At 43.7% G+C, this 19,168-nt stretch overlaps 1 protein-coding gene across 1 annotated transcript in view; it reads left to right on the top strand.

Moving 5' to 3' along the window:
* Positions 1–327: 327 nt before the first annotated feature.
* The window catches only part of LMBRD1 (LMBR1 domain containing 1), a 132,297-nt gene continuing 113,456 nt past the window's right edge, over positions 328–19,168 (top strand). The window contains 2 exon segments of the mRNA NM_001035092.2: positions 328–417; positions 9,752–9,928. Coding sequence (NP_001030264.1) covers positions 343–417; positions 9,752–9,928 — 252 coding nt within the window. The 5' untranslated portion in view covers positions 328–342.

Here is a 19,168-nt window from a genome sequence, read left to right as displayed (position 1 = left end):
CTGAGGCGACTTGCCTCCGTTGACACATCTGCTGCTAAGCCCATGGGCGCCTGGGCGTTTCCGGTCAGCAGCCAGTTACGTGACGTCGCCGGGAGACCACGCCCTTCAGAACCCAGCACCGCCCTGCTGCCGGCCGTGCGTGACGTCACGGCGCCCGGACGCGCCCCGCCCCCGGCCGCTGTCGCCAGGGGCTGCTCCCAGCGGGTCTCCTAGGCAACCAGCGCTCCGCCCCTCCGCCCCTTTAACCTTTAGGGTGCGCGCGCGCCGCGTCCTGCGCCGGTTCCTCCCTCCCTCCCCTCTCTTGTCCCCCTTTCACCGGGGCTGTCCCGGCCGGAAGCGAAGATGGCGGCGGCGGCGGCGGGCGCGGCGTCCGCCGAGCTGGTGATCGGCTGGTGCATCTTCGGCCTCCTCCTCCTGGTAGGGGAGGCGCTTGGCATGACCCGGGGTCTGGCCGGGGGACGGGGGCGGCCCCGCCGCTGGCCGCCGGGGCCCCGACTTCCTCGTCCCGCCCCTCCGGCTCCGGCGCCCGCCGCGGAGGCGCCGGGTGGGGGCGGGCCGCGGGAGGGGCGCGCCGGCTGCGGACTGCGGGCGCGGGGTGGTCCCCGTGGCGCAGCCAGTGCCCCAGACCTGGGCCCGAACAGAGGCCCCCTGCGCACGGGGGAGCGGGGCGCCTAGAGGACAGGCCCCGGAGGCAGGCAGCTCCCGCCTGCGCGCGTCCCGCGGGCGCCGCGTCGTCTGCCCACGAGCCGGCTCTGCGCTCGGAGCGGCTCCACAGTGTCCCCGCTTTTAGGGCCGTGGGGTCCGCAGCCTTCTCTCCCCCATTGTACGGTACTGCCTTGGTGACGTGCGTTCTGACGGTGGCTTTCGCCTTCCTTCCTGGTTTTTGATGGCTGAGACACCTGTGCTGCGGAGTTGGGGCCCTGGTTACTTGCAGGGTCAGGGTCTGTGTGCCCACCTGTCTGACCTCAGGGTGCCTCCATCCCAGCCGCCTGACTCCTGCTTATCCAGGCAGCAAAACATGGGCCAGGTGGCCTAGCTTTTATTTCCGTAACCCATGTTAAAACCCTTTTAATTGGGAGTTCAGTTTATTTCTCTTCGTTCCCATCCCCAGTCTCACTCTTCCTGGTAGTCTTCAGCCCAACCTGTTGTTTCTTCAGTGTCCCGAAGTATTAATGCCACTTGGCAGTAGGAAAACAACAAAATCAATCAAACAAACAAAAAAATCCAGTTTACTTGTTGAAATCAAATTTTGCCTCATTTTACTTTACTTTCTAGATTCTGTTACCGTGTCTGCAATCTGTATAGTATGTTTTTTTCTTGTAGGTGTTGCAACAGAAACTGCCTCTTTCCTGCAGTGTGTGAAATCTTGAAAAGGCTTCTTTTGTAGCCTTTACCACATGCCCAGAAAGTAATAATGCCCTTACCTTGGAACATGGTTTTTTCTGTTTGGAGAAAGGGAAAGACCTGAAGGTTGGCTTTGGTTTCCACAGCCTGTACTTGGGCTTTGACTATTGTATTCACTTGACTTTGTAGGGGCACAAAATTTGGCACCCCAAAATGTCTCTCTGGCATGGGGATTAGTTTAGACTGGTTATTTGTAAGAAATGGAAGACTCAAGAAATATTTCTTTTTACATCTGCCTTAGCCACTGGAAGAATTTGGATCAGGGCCCTGTCTCCAAAATAAGATTTATCACCAGAGATACCTGCAAAGAATGTGGGCTGGGTTTGGTGGGCCTAGAGCTCAGAGAGTACCTCTGTGTCCTTTTGTCCCTGCCTGGCCCAGCAAAAGTAAAAAGTTTGTTTACTAAACTTTAGCTTTCTACTTGCATGTGAAGTGCCGTCTTCCCAGTTCAGGTCCCAAGCCATCACTTCCAGCATCCTCTGTCTATAGCTGAAGGTGGTATTTAGAGTGAGGGCTTTGGCCATTTTGTTAAGTTTTCTTGGGTATCTCCCCTTTACAGTATCAGTTCAGTTCAGTTCAGTCTAGTCGGTCAGTCGTGTCCGACTCTTTGCAACCCTATGAATCGCAGCACGCCAGGCCTCCCTGTCCATCACCAACTCCCGGAGTTAAACCAAACTCATGTGCATTGAGTCGGTGATGCCATCCAGCCATGTCAAACTCTGTTGTCCCCTTCTCCTCCTGCCCCCAATCCCTCCCAGCATCAGGGTCTTTTCCAATGAGTCAACTCTTTGCATGAGGTGGCCAAAGTATTGGAGTTTCAGCCTCAGAATCAGTCCTTCCAATGAACACCCAGGACTGGTGTCCTTTAGGATGGACTGGTTGGATCTCCTTGCAGTCCAAGGGACTCTAAAGAGTCTTCTCCAACACCACAGTTCAAAAGCATCAATTCTTCTGCGCTCAGCTTTCTTCACAGTCCAACTCTCACATCCATATATGACCACGGGAAAAACCGTAGCCTTGACTAGACTGACCTTTGTTGGCAAAGTAATGTCTCTGCTTTTGAATATGCTATCTAGGTTGGTCATAACTTTCCTTCCAAGGAGTAAGCGTCTTTTAATTTCATGGCTGCAATCATGATCTGCAGTGATTTTCGAGCCCCCCAAAATAGTCAGCCACTGTTTCCCCATCTATTTCCCATGAAGTGATGGGACCAGATGCCATGATCTTAGTTTTAAGAATGTTGAGCTTTAAGCCAACTTTTTCACTCTGCTCTTTCACTTTCATCAAGAGGCTTTTTAGTTCCTCTTCACTTTCTGCCGTAAGGGTGGTGTCATCTGCATATCTGTGGTTATTATTTCTCCTGGCAATCTTGATTCCAGCTTGTGCTTCTTACAGCCCAGAGTTTCTCATGATGTACTCTGCATATAAGTTAAATAAGCAGGGTGACCATATACAGCCTTGACGTACTCCTTTTCTTACTTGGAACCAGTCTGTTGTTCCGTGTCCAGTTCTAACTGTTGCTTCCTGACCTGCATATCGGTTTCTCAAGAGGCAGGTCAGGTGGTCTGGTATTCCCATCTCTTGAAGAATTTCCACAGTTTATTATGATCCACACTTTCAAAGGCTTTGGCATAGTTAATAAAGCAGAAGTCAGTGTTTTTCTGGAACTCTCTTGCTTTTTCCATGATCCAGCGGATGTTGGCAATTTGATATCTGGTTCCTCTGCCTTTCCTAAAACCAGCTTGAACATCTGGAAGTGCACGGTTCACGTATTGCTGAAGCCTGGCCTGTACAGTATGCTGCTGCTGGTGCTACGTCGCTTCAGTCGTGTCCGACTCTGTTGGACCCCATAGACAGCAGCCCACCAGGCTCCCCGTCCCTGGGATTCTCCAGGCAAGAACACTGGAGTGGGTTGGCATTTCCTTCTCCAATGCATGAAAGTGAAAAGTAAAAGTGAAGTCCCTCAGTCGTGTCCGACTCCTAGCGACCCCATGGACTGCAGCCTACCAGGTTCCTCCGTCCATGGGATTTTCCAGGCAAGAGTATGGGATACATGTTATTAAATATTTGATTTTCTCCTGTTGATCTAGCTCATGTCAATTTAATTGTTAGACCAGGCAAAAGAAAAAGGAAAAGGAAATTTCTTTCTTCCTGACAGTTTAGAGGAAAACAAAGGAGCACATAACCTGTATCAGAGTTCAGGGAGAATAACTTGGCAATTATCAACAAATAAACATTTCAGATACAGCAGTTATGCTATAAATTGTTGGAGGATGCAAATAAAATGTGACCTTTAAGAGGGCCTGAAGATAGGTGGGAAAATAAGAATTCTTGAAACAGGTCTATTAAGTACTGAAAACCAAAGCATGATTTTATAAATTAAATAGGACTTGAGAGAATAAAGAACAATTTTGGGAGAAAGTGGAATAGAGGCAAAGTTTGGATAGAAAAGGAAGGGAAAGCTTTTAAGTTGGTGAAATTACAGCTGCTGCTGCTGCTAAGTCGATTCAGTCATGTCCGACTCTGTGCGACCCCATAGACGGCAGCCCACCAGGCTCCCCCGTCCCTGGGATTCTCCAGGCAAGAACACTGGAGTGGGTTGCCATTTCCTTCTCCAATGCATGAAAGTGAAAAGTGAAAGTGAAGTCCCTCAGTCGTGTCTGACTCTTCACGACCCCATGGACTGCAGCCTACCAGGATCCTCCGTCCATGGGATTTTCCAGGCAGGAGTACTGGAGTGGGGTGCCATTGCCTTCTCCGGATATTACAGCAGGAACAAAATAAAATGAAAATAGAATTAACGGTTTGAAATTAGATGTTAGAATAGGACTAAATTAGCAGTGAGGGCCATTGTTTAATTTTCTGCAAATCTCTTTTAATTTGTGGATTATTAGATGAGAACTGGATTCTCATGTGTGCTTCTGCATCCAACCTTTAGAGAGGTTACCATGAGATTTTAGTGATACGTAGTTGGAAGCAGAGTATCTTTTAAGTCATTGTGACGTTGTTCTTTATAATATTACATCAAAACTCAGTAAGTAGCAGCTTCTTAGTATGAAATATGGGCTTTGAAACCCTATCAGTGAACTTTTGTTCTTTCCCCTATAGGTGGTTTTATATCATGATGCATTTGGTCATTTAGAAAATAACTGGTTCACCGAGCTAAGCAGATCTTCGAAATACGGATATATTTCATTACATAAATCAAATATCACATCCATTAGTACCACCACTGTACTTGTCAGAAGAAATGTCTCAGAAATAAGTATTGAGAAATTGCCAAGCTCACAGTCTTGGATACATAGTCATTTGCGCTTTCAAGGGAAAATGCTGTTTCTTGGAAATAGTGCCTCCTTTGGCTTTCAGCTCTTAACATAGGATACTTTTCCTGGAGACAGCCATCTCTACTTGAGCACATTCACATTTTCCTCCGTGGATTATTAAAAAAGGCATGGGTTAAAGTTTAATGAAGTTGACATTTACTGCTTTGTCGATTGTAGTTTTAAGGTAAATAGTCTTTTTTTCCTTCTGTGAGTGTGTGGTGGTTAAAAAAATAGTCACTACTGGCATGTTTGATTCCATTGTTTTGATTTGTGCTTAATTGGCCAGCAGTTTTCCCCACCATTGGGTTTCCTTGATGGCTCTGCTGGTAAAGAATCCACCTGCAATGTGGGAGACCTCGGTTCCATCCCTGTTGGGAAAATCCCCTGGAGAAGAGAACGGCTGCCCACTCCAGTATTCTGGCCTGGAGAATTCCATGGACTATATATAGTCCATGGGGTGGCAAAGAGTCTGACAGGACGGAGTGACTTTTACCACCATAACTTATGTACCACGAGTGCAAATATCAATGTGGAAATATCAGTGTAGTAGTATTGTGAGAACAGTTTTCAATTTGCAGTTCCCCAGAAAGAGTTGTGGGACTGCCCGGGGTCTGGGGACTTAACACTTTGAGAACTGCTGCTAATCACCTGTTAAAGATTCAGAACACTGAAATTGACAGCTTTTATAATCTTGGGCAAACAGGATGGGCTTCATTTTCTTCTGTCACATAAGGAAAGGTTGGACTTGGCTCCTCCAAGCCTATAATTTAACTGTCCACATTTACTATATCAAATCTGAGCCCTTTACTCTAGTCCCCGCCTCCACAGGATTGTCAATAATTTGGCTTACACCATCTCTCAAATTGCATTTCCTGTAACTGTATAAGGTTGAGTCTCCGTTTCTTTAAAGCAAGTTTACTTTTGTTACTCCAAGTGAGGGGATCATCTGGGAACTTGTTAGAAATACAAATATGGGGCCCCAGCCTTGCAGAATCAGAATCTGCAGTTTGACAAGATCTCAAGTGGCATGTGTTCCTTGATTCTCACTCCTGCCTCTGCCCAGGTACTTCTCCACCTTGACTGCTTATTACAGACACCTGGGGAGTATTAAAAGCCCTAATGCCCAAACCAGTTAAGTCAGAATCACTTGGGAGGGGTTGGGGACTGCTCTGAATCTTTCCTTATGACTGTTAGCAGAATTATATATTAGTTTCTTTCATGAAATTCTCTAAAATGTTATTTCATATGACATTTAATAATAATTGCTGCTCTTTGTTGAGCAATTACTAGCCCAGGCATGGTGCTAAACTCTTTACATTCAGTTCCTATAACCTGCTATGAAACAAAAATTCTTATCTTACAGATGAGGACAGTTGGTTTATTTTATAATGTAATAACTATTGATAGATTTAACCTGAAAACAAAAAGCTCTTTGGGGTCTGTTTTAATAAAGTTTCCCCAAACCCCTAAAAGTTTGGGATCCTCTGGCTGAACTGTTTGCCCAGGTTGCCCTTTTCCTGCTCGACTGCCTGTTATTGGCAAGCTTCTTCCTCTGCAATAATACCCGCTGCTTCAAACTTTGTATAAGTGCAGATCTTCTTCAAGTCCAGCAAAAAGTTTATTCTGCGTTTTGTTTCAGCTGTTGCTAAGGATAGAAAGGCTCATCTTCCAATGACTTCCAAAATAATTTGGGGAAAGGTATATTTGTCAATTTAGAAACAAACACATGAAATATTATTATAAGTAACATTTTATAAAAGAATATTTTCCAAAACAAAATGAAATTAGTAAATTGTTAAGAATTTGAATAAAGGTCTTTTTCCGACCTTTTTTCCTCCTTGCCTCCCTACGTTTTCTTTTATTTCTTTCTTTCCAACATCCATGTTCTGAAGTGCACATTTTTCTTTTCACTTTATTTTTTTCTGCTGTTCTGACACCAACTGAAATGTTAATAATGTAAAGAAATTACATGCAACAACTTGGATGGATTTCAAATTCATTAAGTAAAAGAAGCCAGACTCAAAAGACATACTATGTAAGTACACTGACATTCTAGAAGAAGCAGAAGCTGTGGGCACAGATAATAGATAGTGGTTCTCAAGGGCTAAGGAGTGGTGTGCTTAGTCACTCCATCATGGCTGACTCTTTGTGACCCCATGGACTATAGCCTACCAGGCTCCTCTGTCCAAGGAGGTTCTCCAAGCAAGAATACTGGAGTGGGTTGCCATGACCTCCTTCAGGGGATCTTCCCAACCCAGGGATCGAACCCAGGTCTTCTGTTTTGCAGGCAGATTCGTTACCAACTGAGCCACCAGGGAAGTGGAGAGAGGGGTTAATTATGGAGGGGCAAAGGAGGTTTTTCTGCAGTGATGGAACTGTTCTTTTCTGTTGATTGTGTCAGGAGAATTTAGAAACTATAACTAGTTAGGTGGTGTTCTTAGTTCATTTCTGGCTCCTGAAGTATGATACCCGAAAGGGAAATAATGTTACATGAAAAATTAGGTTTGCCTATTGATGAGTGTTGAGTCAGCAGACACAACCAAACCAAAGATCAGGAGAAGGGAGAACACTGGGGGTCTTTCCTAAGCCAGTCCTCATCAGCAGGATTGGGGAAGTTTAAAGCTAAGGGTCATACATATTCATGATGGGGCTTGGGTGGTAGACAGAATCCAAGGAGGGTCAGAAAAGATCAGCATCATCCCTCAGGTTCCAGTTGATCTCGTAGTTGAACACTTCAGCACAATCTTTAAAACAGACCTGGAAGTTTTTACAACTGATGTACTATCTTTGCTGTAGTTACTTCTCTTGCTTGATAGAGTCGTTTGTTTCTGCATCATTTTGTTCCCTCTAGATCTTTAATTACTGAGATCTGTACAAGGGCAAGCATTGTGGCCAGGCTTAGATCACCAAGTAGCTTATGCCAAAAATGGCTTCTCATATGTCAAGAAAGCCATGCCTGGATCTCTTTCTCTAGGGAACCCGTACCTTGTCTGCACCAAAAGTTAAATCTTGAAAAGCATGAAAGGACAGAACAAAGCTTGTGTCCCAGAGCTTTTATAGAGCTTACGTAAAACCTTGGTTCTCAAGTTTGCCTCAGATTGGGATCCTCAGTGCCGATGCCTAGAGAAGCCTCAGTCTCTGATGAAAGTGATTTGGGGGAGGGGGGGTGCATAAAGAAATTTTAAGTTTTTACCAGGGGGATTCTAACACAGCCAAGGTTGAGAATCACCCATTTAGGATCTGGCTGCCATCCCCTATGATTGAGTAAAGCAGAGATTCTCGAAGTGTAGTCTCTGGACCAGCATCAGCCTTTCTGGGAACTTGTTACAAATACAGGTTTTCTGGACCCTCTCCAGACCTATTGAATTTGAAACTGCTATAGTGGCCCTTCAGAGAATTCTGATGCCAGAATTTGAATTCTGATGCTAAAGTCCTTGACTCTGTGTTAATTTCTAGAAAGATGTTGGTCCATTAAGAAGACCTGATGGATTACAGATGTCAACCTCAGTACCTCTGAGTGTACTTTTTCCCCTGGAAAGTTCCTTGAAATGCACATGCATCCATTTTCAGTGTTCATTCTTCTTTGTTTGTGTGTGTTAGTTGCTTAGTTGTGTCTGACTCTTGGCAACCCCATAGACTGCAGCCCACCAGGCCCCTGCGTCCATGGGATTCTCCAGGCAAGAACACTGGAGTGGCTTGCCATTTCCTTCTCCAGCAGGAACTATAGAAAGAAAGAAAGTGAAGTCGCTCAGTTGTGTCCAACTCTTTGCAGCCCCATGGACTGCAGCCCACCAGGCTTCTCCGTCCATGGGATTTTCCAGGCAAGAGTACTGGAGTGAGATGCCATTGCCTTCTCTGTCTTCTTTGTTTAATACCCTTTAAAATGTGAATTACAGTATAATATGTTGATTGCATGGTGATTGTTGACAGTTAACCTTTAGCTGAATGATATTCTTGAACTGTCACAAAGGGACAGAAGTTAATTTCAGTTTGGGTGGTGTTTTATGATGCTTCTGTAGTAAGAACAGGATAGAACAACTTTTTTTTTAATCAGTTTTTTTTTTTAATTGAAGGATACTTGCTTTACAGATTTTGTTGTTTTCTGTCAAACCTCAACATGAATCAGCCATAGGTATACATATATCTTCTCCCTTTTGAACCTCTCTCCCATCTCCCTCCCCATCCCACCCTGCTAGGTTGATACAGAACCCCTGTTTGAGTTTCTTAGCCATATAGAAAATTCCCATTGGCAATCTGTATTGTAATATAAGTTTCCATGTTACTCTTTCCATACATCTCACCCTCTCCTCCCCTCTCCTTATGTCCACAAATCTATTCTGTATGTCTGTTTCTCCATTGCGGCCCTGTAAGTAAATTCTTCAGTACCATTTTTCTAGATTCCATGTATATGTGTTAGAATATGATATTTATCTTTCTCTTTCTGACTTACTTCACTCTGTATAATAGGTTCTAAGTTCATCCACTTCATTAGAACTGACTCAAAGGCGTTCCTTTTTATGACTGAGTAATATTCCATTGTGTATATGGACAACAACTTCTTTCTCCATTCATCAGTTGATGGACATCTAGGTTGCTTCCATGTTCCGGCTATTGTAAATAGTGCTGCAATGAACAATGGGAAACAACTTTCAGTTACATCTCCTTTAGCTTGGGAAAATGTATAGGGAAAAGTATTCAGAGCTAGTTATAACTGTAATGTGTCAACCGTTAATGGTCATACTGTGTTTGCGAGCAAATATGTAACTGAGCACTGTTATCAACAACCTTTGCTTGTTTTTTTGGTGTCTTGGCACCCCAGTGATGATGTACTGCTTTAATGAACTTGGCTTTGAAAATGATAAATCCTGACTAAGTTTATAAGGGGTAGGGGACTTCTCCATGCACATCCGAAAGCATCTTTACTTGGCATAAAGTTTCCCACCAGGAACTTTAAAACACATTCTAAAATCAGTATTAGAGCATAGATAGGGCAGTAACAAAACATTTCTTTCTGTCTGTTTCAGGCTATTTTGGCGTTCTGCTGGATATATGTTCGCAAATATCAGAGTCAGCGGGAAAGTGAAGTTGTCTCCACCATAACCGCCATTTTTTCTCTGGCCATTGCACTGATCACATCAGCACTTCTTCCAGTGGATATATTTTTGGTTTCTTACATGAAAAATCAAAATGGTACATTTAAGGTAATTATTTTGTTCTTTCATATTCTTGGCAATTAAGTATTTAATTAAATGTGTAGCAGTGCAGTGTGTGCTGTGTTTTATTGTTGTCTCTGGGAGTAAGTGAGAATGGAAATGCACACAGAGGCTGAAGATGTGACAACTAATGTGGAAGAGACTTTTCACTGTTTTACAACCATCTAAGTCCTTTTGTTAATCAAAAAATTTGCCAATTGATCACAATAGGTTTTATTTTTGTGCCTGTAGTAGCTCTCTTGAAGTCTGACTGGATTTCTATTATCTAATTAAGATAATTTAGAAGGACCTTTGTTAGTGGCAGATTATGGTCTTCATCTCTTATGTCATGTTGAAGACCCTGAGTCACTGCGATGCAGGCTGCAGACAATCAGACCTGAGTTCTAGTCTTGGCTCCTCACTACCTAGTTTGTGTCTTTGGCCAAACTGAACTTTTTGGACTTCATGGTCCTTATATTTAAAATGCATGGTGTTAGATTGGAAGGCTTCTGAGTTCCTTTTCAATTATTCAGATTACTTTTACATTTCTTATTTAGTGTAAACTCTGAGATAGAAAGTGTATCTTGTTTGTTTCTAGGTGGTCAGTGTCTGACACATAGTAGGTACTTAAATATTTGAATGAAATGTTATTTTAGTTATCTCAGTAATGCATGGTTCCAAAATAACTTCCTGAATTGGGCCAACTGGACTTAAATAATTTCGTAATTTTTTTGAGTTAGGTTTGGCTAGATTCCAGTTGCTGTGAAAACTGCATTTCTTTTCTATAGGTTAGTCATTCATTTAGCAAGTATTAACTGAGGTCTTACTATGTGCTGAATGCTGTAGAGAGATAGAAACTAGTGTCCATAGAGTACTTAGTGTGTGTCAGACACTCTCCTAAATGGTTTACATATCTTAATGTCCCAACAACTCAATGAGGTAGATAGTGTTATCTCTGTTTTCATAGAGATGGGCAGGAAGCCAAGGTTCAGAGAGGTGACATAACCCATCTCAGGTCTGGGGTTTGAATATGCTGTTACTGGGATTTCCTATATGCAGTGTATAATTATTGTTTGAGCAGAGAGTTTTTTTAATTTTTAAATTTAGAATATTTGGTTTGTTTAGATTTTGTGGAATTACATTTTCATCTGGAAATTTCTAAAGTATTTTAATGAAATTATGAGCTTTCCCTTAGATCATGTAGTTGTTCTGGGACCATACTAAGTTTAGTAATCAGTTTTTGGATACTAGTTTTTTGTTTTATTTATTTATTTTTAATTTGTGAGATTACATTATACTTGTTTAAATAAGACTTTAGGAATTCACCTGCCTAAAGAAACGAAAGTATTTCCCATTAAGACTTATGACATTTATTCTATTAAATGCTTCATTAGAGAAGAAAATGTATGGCTGTAGTTAGTGTGCTTATTTTATGTTTGTTAAATCGACTTGTCTCCTGAGAAACCTGCATGCAGGTCAAGAAACAACAGTTAAGAACAGACATGGAACAATGGACTGGTTCAGAATTGGGAAAGGAGTATGACAAGGCTGTACGTATATTGTCACCCTGCTTATTTAATGTCTATGCAGAATACATTATGTGAAATGCTGGGCTGGATGAACCACAAGGTGGAATAAAGATGGCCAGGAGAAATATCAACAACCTCAGATAATGCAGATGATAACACTCTAATGGCAGAAAGTGAAGAGGAACTAAAGAGCCTCTTATGAGGGTGAAAGAAAAAAGTGAACAAAATGGCTTAAAACCCAACATTCAAAAAACTAAGATCATGGCATCCAGTCCCATCACTTCTTGGCAAATAGATGGGGAAAAAGTGAAAATAGTGACAGATTTTATTTTCTTGGGCTCCAAAATCAATTTGGACAGTGAATGCAGCCATAAAATTAAAAGACACTTGCTCCTTGGAAGGACAAAGCTAGACAGCATATTAAAACGCAGAGATATCACTGTTGACAAAGGTCTGTAGTCAAAGCTATGGTTTTTCCAGTAGTTATGTGCAGATGTGAGAGTTGGACCATGAAGAAATCTGAGCACTAAATAAGTGATAGTTTCAAATTGTGGTGCTGGAGAAGACTCTTGAGAGTCCTTTGGACAGCAAGATCAAACTAGTCAATCCTAAAGAAAATCAACCCTGAATCTTCATTCAGAAGGACTGATGATGCTGATATTGAAGCTCCAGTACTTTGGCCACTTGATGTGAAGAGTCGACTCATTGGAAAAGACCCTGATACTGGAAAAGATTGAAGGCAAAAGAAGGGGGTGACAGAGGATGAGATGGTTAGACAGCATCACTGACCTCAGTGGGCATGAGTTTGAGCAAACTCTGGGAGAGAGTGAAGAACAGGGAAGCCAGTGCTGCAGTTCATGGAGTCATAAAGAGTCAGACAGGACTTAGTGACTAAACGACAACAAAAATCTAAATGTGGCACCAATATTTAGAAGGGAAAAATTCCATGTTAAGGTTTTTCCTCTCTTCTTTAAAAACTTTTTCATTATCGAGGGATTCATTCAGCAATTGTATGGCCTTTGTGATAGCTTACGGTGAACGGTGTTAGATTCGTGATCTCCAAAGATTTAGCTTCGGGACCAGGAACCAGGCTTGATGACTCAAGAGCTTTTGTGTAGCAGAGTTTTATTAAAGTATAAAAAGGGACAGAGAAAGCTTCTGACACAGACCTCAGAAGGGGGATGAGAGTGCTCCCCTGGCTAGTGTTAGCAAGGGAGTTATATACTTTTTTAATTGGTTATTACAATAAAAAGAATGTTTCAAGGTGGTAAAGATCTTACTAGACCCACTCCTATAACTTACATTTTAAGATAACAGGTTAGCCAGGTTTTCAGGAAGAGAAACTGTCTTCAAGCAGGATACGTTGTTGTTTCATAATCCTTGGTACAGAGTTTAAAGTGAGTTGTTTGTTATGTAATTATCAGTTCTGGGCTTAAAGAAAAAAATGTTTTATGTGACTGAGGAGTGTAGACAAAAAAAGATGTTTGTCCTTTCCTCCTTGAGAATTCCAGACCCCTGTTTCCACTTTGAGATCTCTAGACTCCTTTCTCCTCCTCGGGGATCCCAGACTTCTTATCAGCCTGCCTAGGAATTCTGTCCTTTCATTCCCTCCTTTTCTTTTAGGAGAATTATGGTGCCAAGGGAAAGGGGCGTTGTTTTCATTGCATAACTACTTCCTGCTGTTGAGGGGCATAGTCCCTAAATTGTTGAAGCAACGTATTCTGCTAAACCCTCATATGGAGGGTCTCTGATCTGCTAAACCCTCATATGACCGGGCCTCAAGTAATAGTTGGAGGAGGCTGTGGCACTCATAGGAGCCTGGTCAACCATTTGTAACTTAAAAGTTTTCAGGCGGTTAGAAACAAACCACATTTTACAGTTACAGATGTAAGGCAAAATAGTCATTAAACCAAGTTAAAACATAATCAAAATTAAAAGTTACATTATGTCCATAGTTAAGGTACAATATGTTATACCAGTCCATCTTAGGATTGCTGGATGTCATCACAGAGTTGAAGAAAGTCTTTTCCTTGAAGTGGAGAAACCTACTCTGGGAAGTCTTTAATTGATGAGAAGGGGGAACGCTCCACAGACCCAGCAGTTTTGATTCCAGTATTATGGAATGCAGTGTAGGAACGAGCCCAGGACAGGAAAGCGTTGTCTTAAGGGTCAAATGGTAGACTCAGGACTTCTGGAGTCAGCAAAAGCAAGCCCACGTCGATTCTCAGACTCATGTCCGTTCTTGGCTCAAACACCGGCTTGTTTGACTCAAAGGCTGGGTCAGGAGTTAACCTCCCAGTAATGTCTGTTGAAAAGGCTGAAAGCTGAGTCACATAGTTAGTTCTAAGGCTTTAGTATCTATGACAATATCTGTGTGCAAAACCAGTCTGTCATTGAGGTAATCCCATTTTTGGGGGGCAGTTCATACCCTCATTATTAAAGGTATGGGTAAAACTAAACCAACTATCTTGTGTTTCCTGAGTTAGCTTACCAAGATGCCTCTTAATAACGTCATTAGTCTTTTCAACCTTTCCTGAAGATTGGGGTCTCCAGGAACAGTGTAAGTGATGCTCTATTCCTAGAGCTTTCGACACTCCTTGAGTTACAGCAGCTTTAAAGATGGAGCCATTGTTGCTCTGAACTTTAGAGTCTAAGATCCCACTTACATCATGAGAAGTCAGTACATTAAGATTTCGCCCATTAATAAACTTAGGAGCTTTAGGCATTAGCAAAACAGTAGTAGCAATTACCCTTAAGCAATGTGGCCATAGCCTTTTTTCAGTAACAAACAAACTAAACTCAGATTCTGTGGGCAAACTCAAAGCGGGAGCCTGCGAGAGAGCAGTTTGAAGAGCCTTAAAAGCCCTTTGAGTCTCTGGGGACCAAACCAGCTTGTTGGTTTGGGTCTGCTGAGTCTCAGTTGTAAGTGTATATAAAGGCTGGGCAAGTTCCCCATAACCCAGAATCCAGATGAGGCAATAGCCTATAATGCCCAAGAATCTTCTCAATCATCTTAAAGTCATGGTAGAGGATGATTTAGTATCGATTCAATTCTAGAAAGCAAACTTCAAATCAATGACTGAAAAATATTTGGTTCAGTCAGAAATTTCAGACAATGAAGTATCAGAATTAGGCACTTACTATTTGTATATCTTGAACAAGTCTCCAGTTATCGTTTGACTTCCTTTTACACCCAAAATAGGAGTGCTGCATGGACTGTTACAGGGGATTAATAGTCCTTGTTCCTCTAAATTTTCAGTGATGGGTTTTAACCCTTCCTTAACCTCAGGTTTTAATGGATACTGCTTATGATGTGGAAGTAGGTGAGGGTCTTTGAGTTTGATAGCAACAGGAATAGCATTTTGTGCTTGACCTACAGTTTTTACATCAGCCCACACTTTAGCATTTACATTTTCTTCAGTTATAAGAGCAGGCTCCATATTCATGAAAACAGAGGCCTGGACCTTGTTTAGTATATCCCTCCCCAGAAGGGGTGGGAGGAGCTCTGGCACGGTCAGAAACGTGTGAGAAAATAGCAGAGCCCCAGCTGCAGCTTAAAGGATGACTGAAATAATAGCGTTTGGCTTGTCCAGACAGCCCCATTATGGTAGTGGATCAGGAGGAAAGTGGACCGGGGGCTTTAGTGAGCAGAAAGTTGCCCCAGTGTCCAAAAGAGATCGATGGGTTGGCCCCCACAGTTATTAATACCTGGGGTTCCTCAGGTGTAATTAGAACGGGAGCTTGTGTGGGGACCCCCGGGCACCTTCAGTCCTGATTATCTTGAGAGTCCGACCCCTGAAACCTATGCCTCTGGGGCAGTCTCTCCTCCAGTGTGGCCCCTTGCAGACAGACCAGACATGGAGCTGGGGTGGCTTAGAGGCCTGAGGGCAGTCCTGCTTGAGGTGCCCCTCCTTTCCCTAGTAATAGCAAGCCCATCCCTTTTCACCTGGATCCCTCTGGGCATTCTTCTCAGGCTGTTTGAGAGCAGGTCTAACAGTCGTGCTGGGGCTTTGGTCTTTCCCTGGTCTTTTTTTTTGCTCGTATTTTCCTCATATTCTCTACCATAATATACCATCTGAGCCAGCTGCAACAGTTTAAAATTTTTAAAGACTGATTTGGTCCAAATGCCTGTTTTTGTAACTTATGGTGGATATCTGGAGCTGAATGAGTGATAAATCTTTTAAGATCATTCCTCCCTCTGCACTTTCAGGATCAATGTCAGTAAACTTGTGGAGAGCCTCCCATACTCTATCTAGGAATTACTAGGAGTTTCCTTCTTTCCCTGTTCTATATCAGCCAACTTTGCATAGTTTAAAGCCTTAGTGTGTGCTCGCTTGAGTCCTTGAAGGTTACTTCTTGCAAGGACTCTGATCCTACCTTCCTTTATCCATGTTATAGCCTCAGTCTGGCAGAGTTATGGGAACTGCTTGACTGCCAGTAGGGAGGACGGCTATTTCATGTTCGCTTTTCCCCCTTGTCTCATGTTCAAGCCATTTATCTCCAAAAGCAGTAGCTTCCCCCAGAACTTGAGCTCTCAAGTCAGGAGTCAGCGTCAGTCCTAAGACATACCCTCTAAATAGTCTCGACCGCACTGGGGCTGTTTGAAATTCTGCCTAGACTGAGGCAGCCCCTCCTGGAAGGGTGCCCTGATTCTCAGCCTTGAGACTTGAGTGTAGTTCAGTCGGGAGCCCCAGATACAGGGGCAAAATAAGAGGACAGGAGGGAGCTGAAGGTTTCACACCCAAGTCTGCACTGTTAGGACATAAGTCTGGCATGTCTCGAGAGAGTCAAAGAGCAACACGTAGGGCACTGCTGCCTGTTACTCTTGTTTTCTACGGAACTGGTCTAGTTGTAAAACAGTATCGTAATTGAGAGACCTTTTAACAGGCCAGCGTTTCCCCATCTTCTAAAGGATACTGTTGCCATTCAGTATCACAGATCAGGCATGTCTCTTTAAACTCTGGGTATCAAACTTGTCCCAGTTTTTTAAAATACATTGTTAAAGGCGTGGTTCTGGAACCTTTAGCTCCCATCTGTGAGAGAGAAAAAAATGGCATCCACAGCTGTGGCTTCTTCCCATCAGAAGTGTCTCTTCCTGCTCTAGATGAGGGTGTAGACAGACTCTCCACCAAAATTTTCCTTCCCTGGTTGGACTTAAGTCCATCTCTTACCAACGCGGGCATCTTACTTATCCCTCCTGGTTGTACCACCGAGGAGGGGTGGAGGTGCCCCAGAGGTAGGCCTGATAGCATCCCAGACTGATTTCCAGTTTCTTACCACCAAGACATTTGTTTGACTTGCCAGAGTAGTTCCCGGAATGTTTCCCAAGCTAGTACTACCAGGGGAAGCCTCCGTCTTGTGTGTGCCCGGGCACATTCCTGAGTACAGTGCTGACCGCAGTAGAAGCGGTGAGTCATAAAGGGACAAACAGCAACCAAGATGTCCCTCCTGAGTGTCACCACGCCAGCATATGTGATAGCAAAAGGGTCAGCCAGGGAGAAAAAAGTGGTTTTTGTCCTCAAGCCACTAGGGCTAATCCTTCCAGTTCATGTCCACAGATTCCACAAAAGGAGTATCTAGGGAGTTGAGACAAAAGTCATCAGAGAGCCTTCACTGGTCTGCTAAGAGCTGACACTACCAAAAGAAGCCCATTGTAATTCTAATCTAACCACATTTTGCAATTCCTGATCTGTGTCCTCGAAAGCCTCATGGCCACCAGCAGGGCTTCTCTCCATGTAGATAGGAGACACAGCCATGACAGAGACTCACTTTCAGGTCGCTGGCTCCTGAGGCCGGCAGCCAAGAGAGTGCCCTCTAGACCGAGACGTTTCTGGAGCTGCAGCTCCACCTTGCTCCCAAACGTGTTCTTGGAACTTTTGGCTCCTAGCAAGGCTAGGCGCTTCCATACTTGGGGTCTAAGTAAAAGTACATAGTAACAGCATGGATCACAAGTCCCTTGAAAGTCTATGATCAGACAGATTGTTAGTAGCTCTGATTCCCTACACACTTAGGAAATGGTCAAAGAGACCAGGAAAAGGTGACTCTGAAGGGAAAGTTGTGTCCACATGCTTTGCCCATTTCTGGCTGCTCCCCTTGCAAGGACGTTGGGTGTCTCTTGGCATTGGCAGGTCAGTATAAATATAAACCCCTGATAAGATTCCCCTTTGGGGGGCTGCCTTCAGTCATTACGAGAAACCGTGAAACTGCAGAGCAGGGCTCAATGCTTGCTTCATGCAGGGCGTATCATCCATTCATACAAGCACACCGTAGAGTTAGTAAAGCAGAAAACCTGTTTACTGAGAAAGCAGAGACAGCTCTCAGTGTTCTTACTTTGGCCTGAAGATCCTGGACCAGCCCCCAAGGTGATGGCTTATGGTGAACAGTGTAGGATTCATGATCCATGAAGAAGAAGAATTAGCTTCGGGACCAGGGACCAGGCTTGATGACTCAAGAGCTTTTGTGTAGCAGAGTTTTATTAAGGTATGAAAAGGGACAGAGAAAGGTTCTGACACAGACCTCAGAAGGGGGATGAGAGTGCCCCCCTCGCTAGTGTTAGCAAGGGAGCTGTATGTTTTTAATTGGTTATTACAGTAAATCAAAAGAATGTCCAAGGTTGTAAAGATCTTACTAGACCCACTCCCACAATTTACATTTTAAGATAACAGGATTAGTCAGAAGGTTTTTAGGAAGGAGAAACTGTCCTTAAGCAGGATACATTGTTGTTCTATAATCCTTAGTACAGAGTTTAAACTGAGTTGTTTGTTGTGTAATCATCAGTTCTGGGCTTAAAGAAAAAAAATGTTTTATGTGACTAAGACTAAGAAACGTAGAGGGAAAAAAAGATGTTTGTCCTTTCTTCCTCCTTGAGAATTCCAGACCCCTATTTCCACTTTGAGAGCCCTAGACCCCTTTTTCCTCCTCAGGGACCCCAGACTTCTTATCAACCTGCCTAGGAATTGACTCATTTGTTTCTACTTTTCATTTACTTATTAATAGTTGTCTCTGTCCGGAGAAGGCAATGGCACCCCACTCCAGTACTCTTGCCTGGAAAATCCCATGGATGGAGGAGCCTGGTGGGCTGCAGTCTATGGGGTCGCTTGCCGGAGCCAGCCGGCAAAGTCGATCAGGTCCCGAGAACGTGCACGGCGGGGCTAAGAAAGAAACTAAAGCAAGAGACTACAAAGATGGGGTCGAGAGGTTCAGACACGTCACCACGAAGGGACGCAGTCTGACACCAACTTTATTCAACATCTCATATTTATACAGAAAAGCGTGAGAAAGACAAGACAGTTGACATTTTTTCTTGGTTGGCCTATACATCTTACAAACAGTCACAAGAAATCTTGAGAGCATGGGAATGGCTCCCTGTTATTATTTCTTACACCAGATAACATTTCTCTGTGCGTGAGAAGTTTGCACAGAACTCCAGGTGCCTGCAGTAAATAAGCGCCTAATCTCTGGGGTGGCGGGACAGAGAGCTATGTTTGCAAGCAAACCCTCAAGGACTGAGGCAGCTCCCAGAGCTGTGTCCTTCAGACAAAGGACCCCGTTCTCACGGGCAGCTCCCCGAAGTCGCTGAGGGTCGGACAGGACTGAGCGACTTCACTTTCACTTTTCACTTTCATGCATTGGAGAAGGAAATGGCAACTCACTCCAGTGTTCTTGCCTGGAGAATCCCAGGGACGGGGGGAGCCTGGTGGGCTGCCGTCTATGGGGTCTA

This window comes from Bos taurus, chromosome 9 (assembly GCF_002263795.3).
Source record: "Bos taurus isolate L1 Dominette 01449 registration number 42190680 breed Hereford chromosome 9, ARS-UCD2.0, whole genome shotgun sequence".
Taxonomy (NCBI): Eukaryota; Metazoa; Chordata; class Mammalia; order Artiodactyla; family Bovidae; genus Bos; species Bos taurus.
The sequence above is the reverse complement of the archived record's forward strand: the minus strand, read 5'-3'. Positions and strand labels throughout refer to the sequence as shown.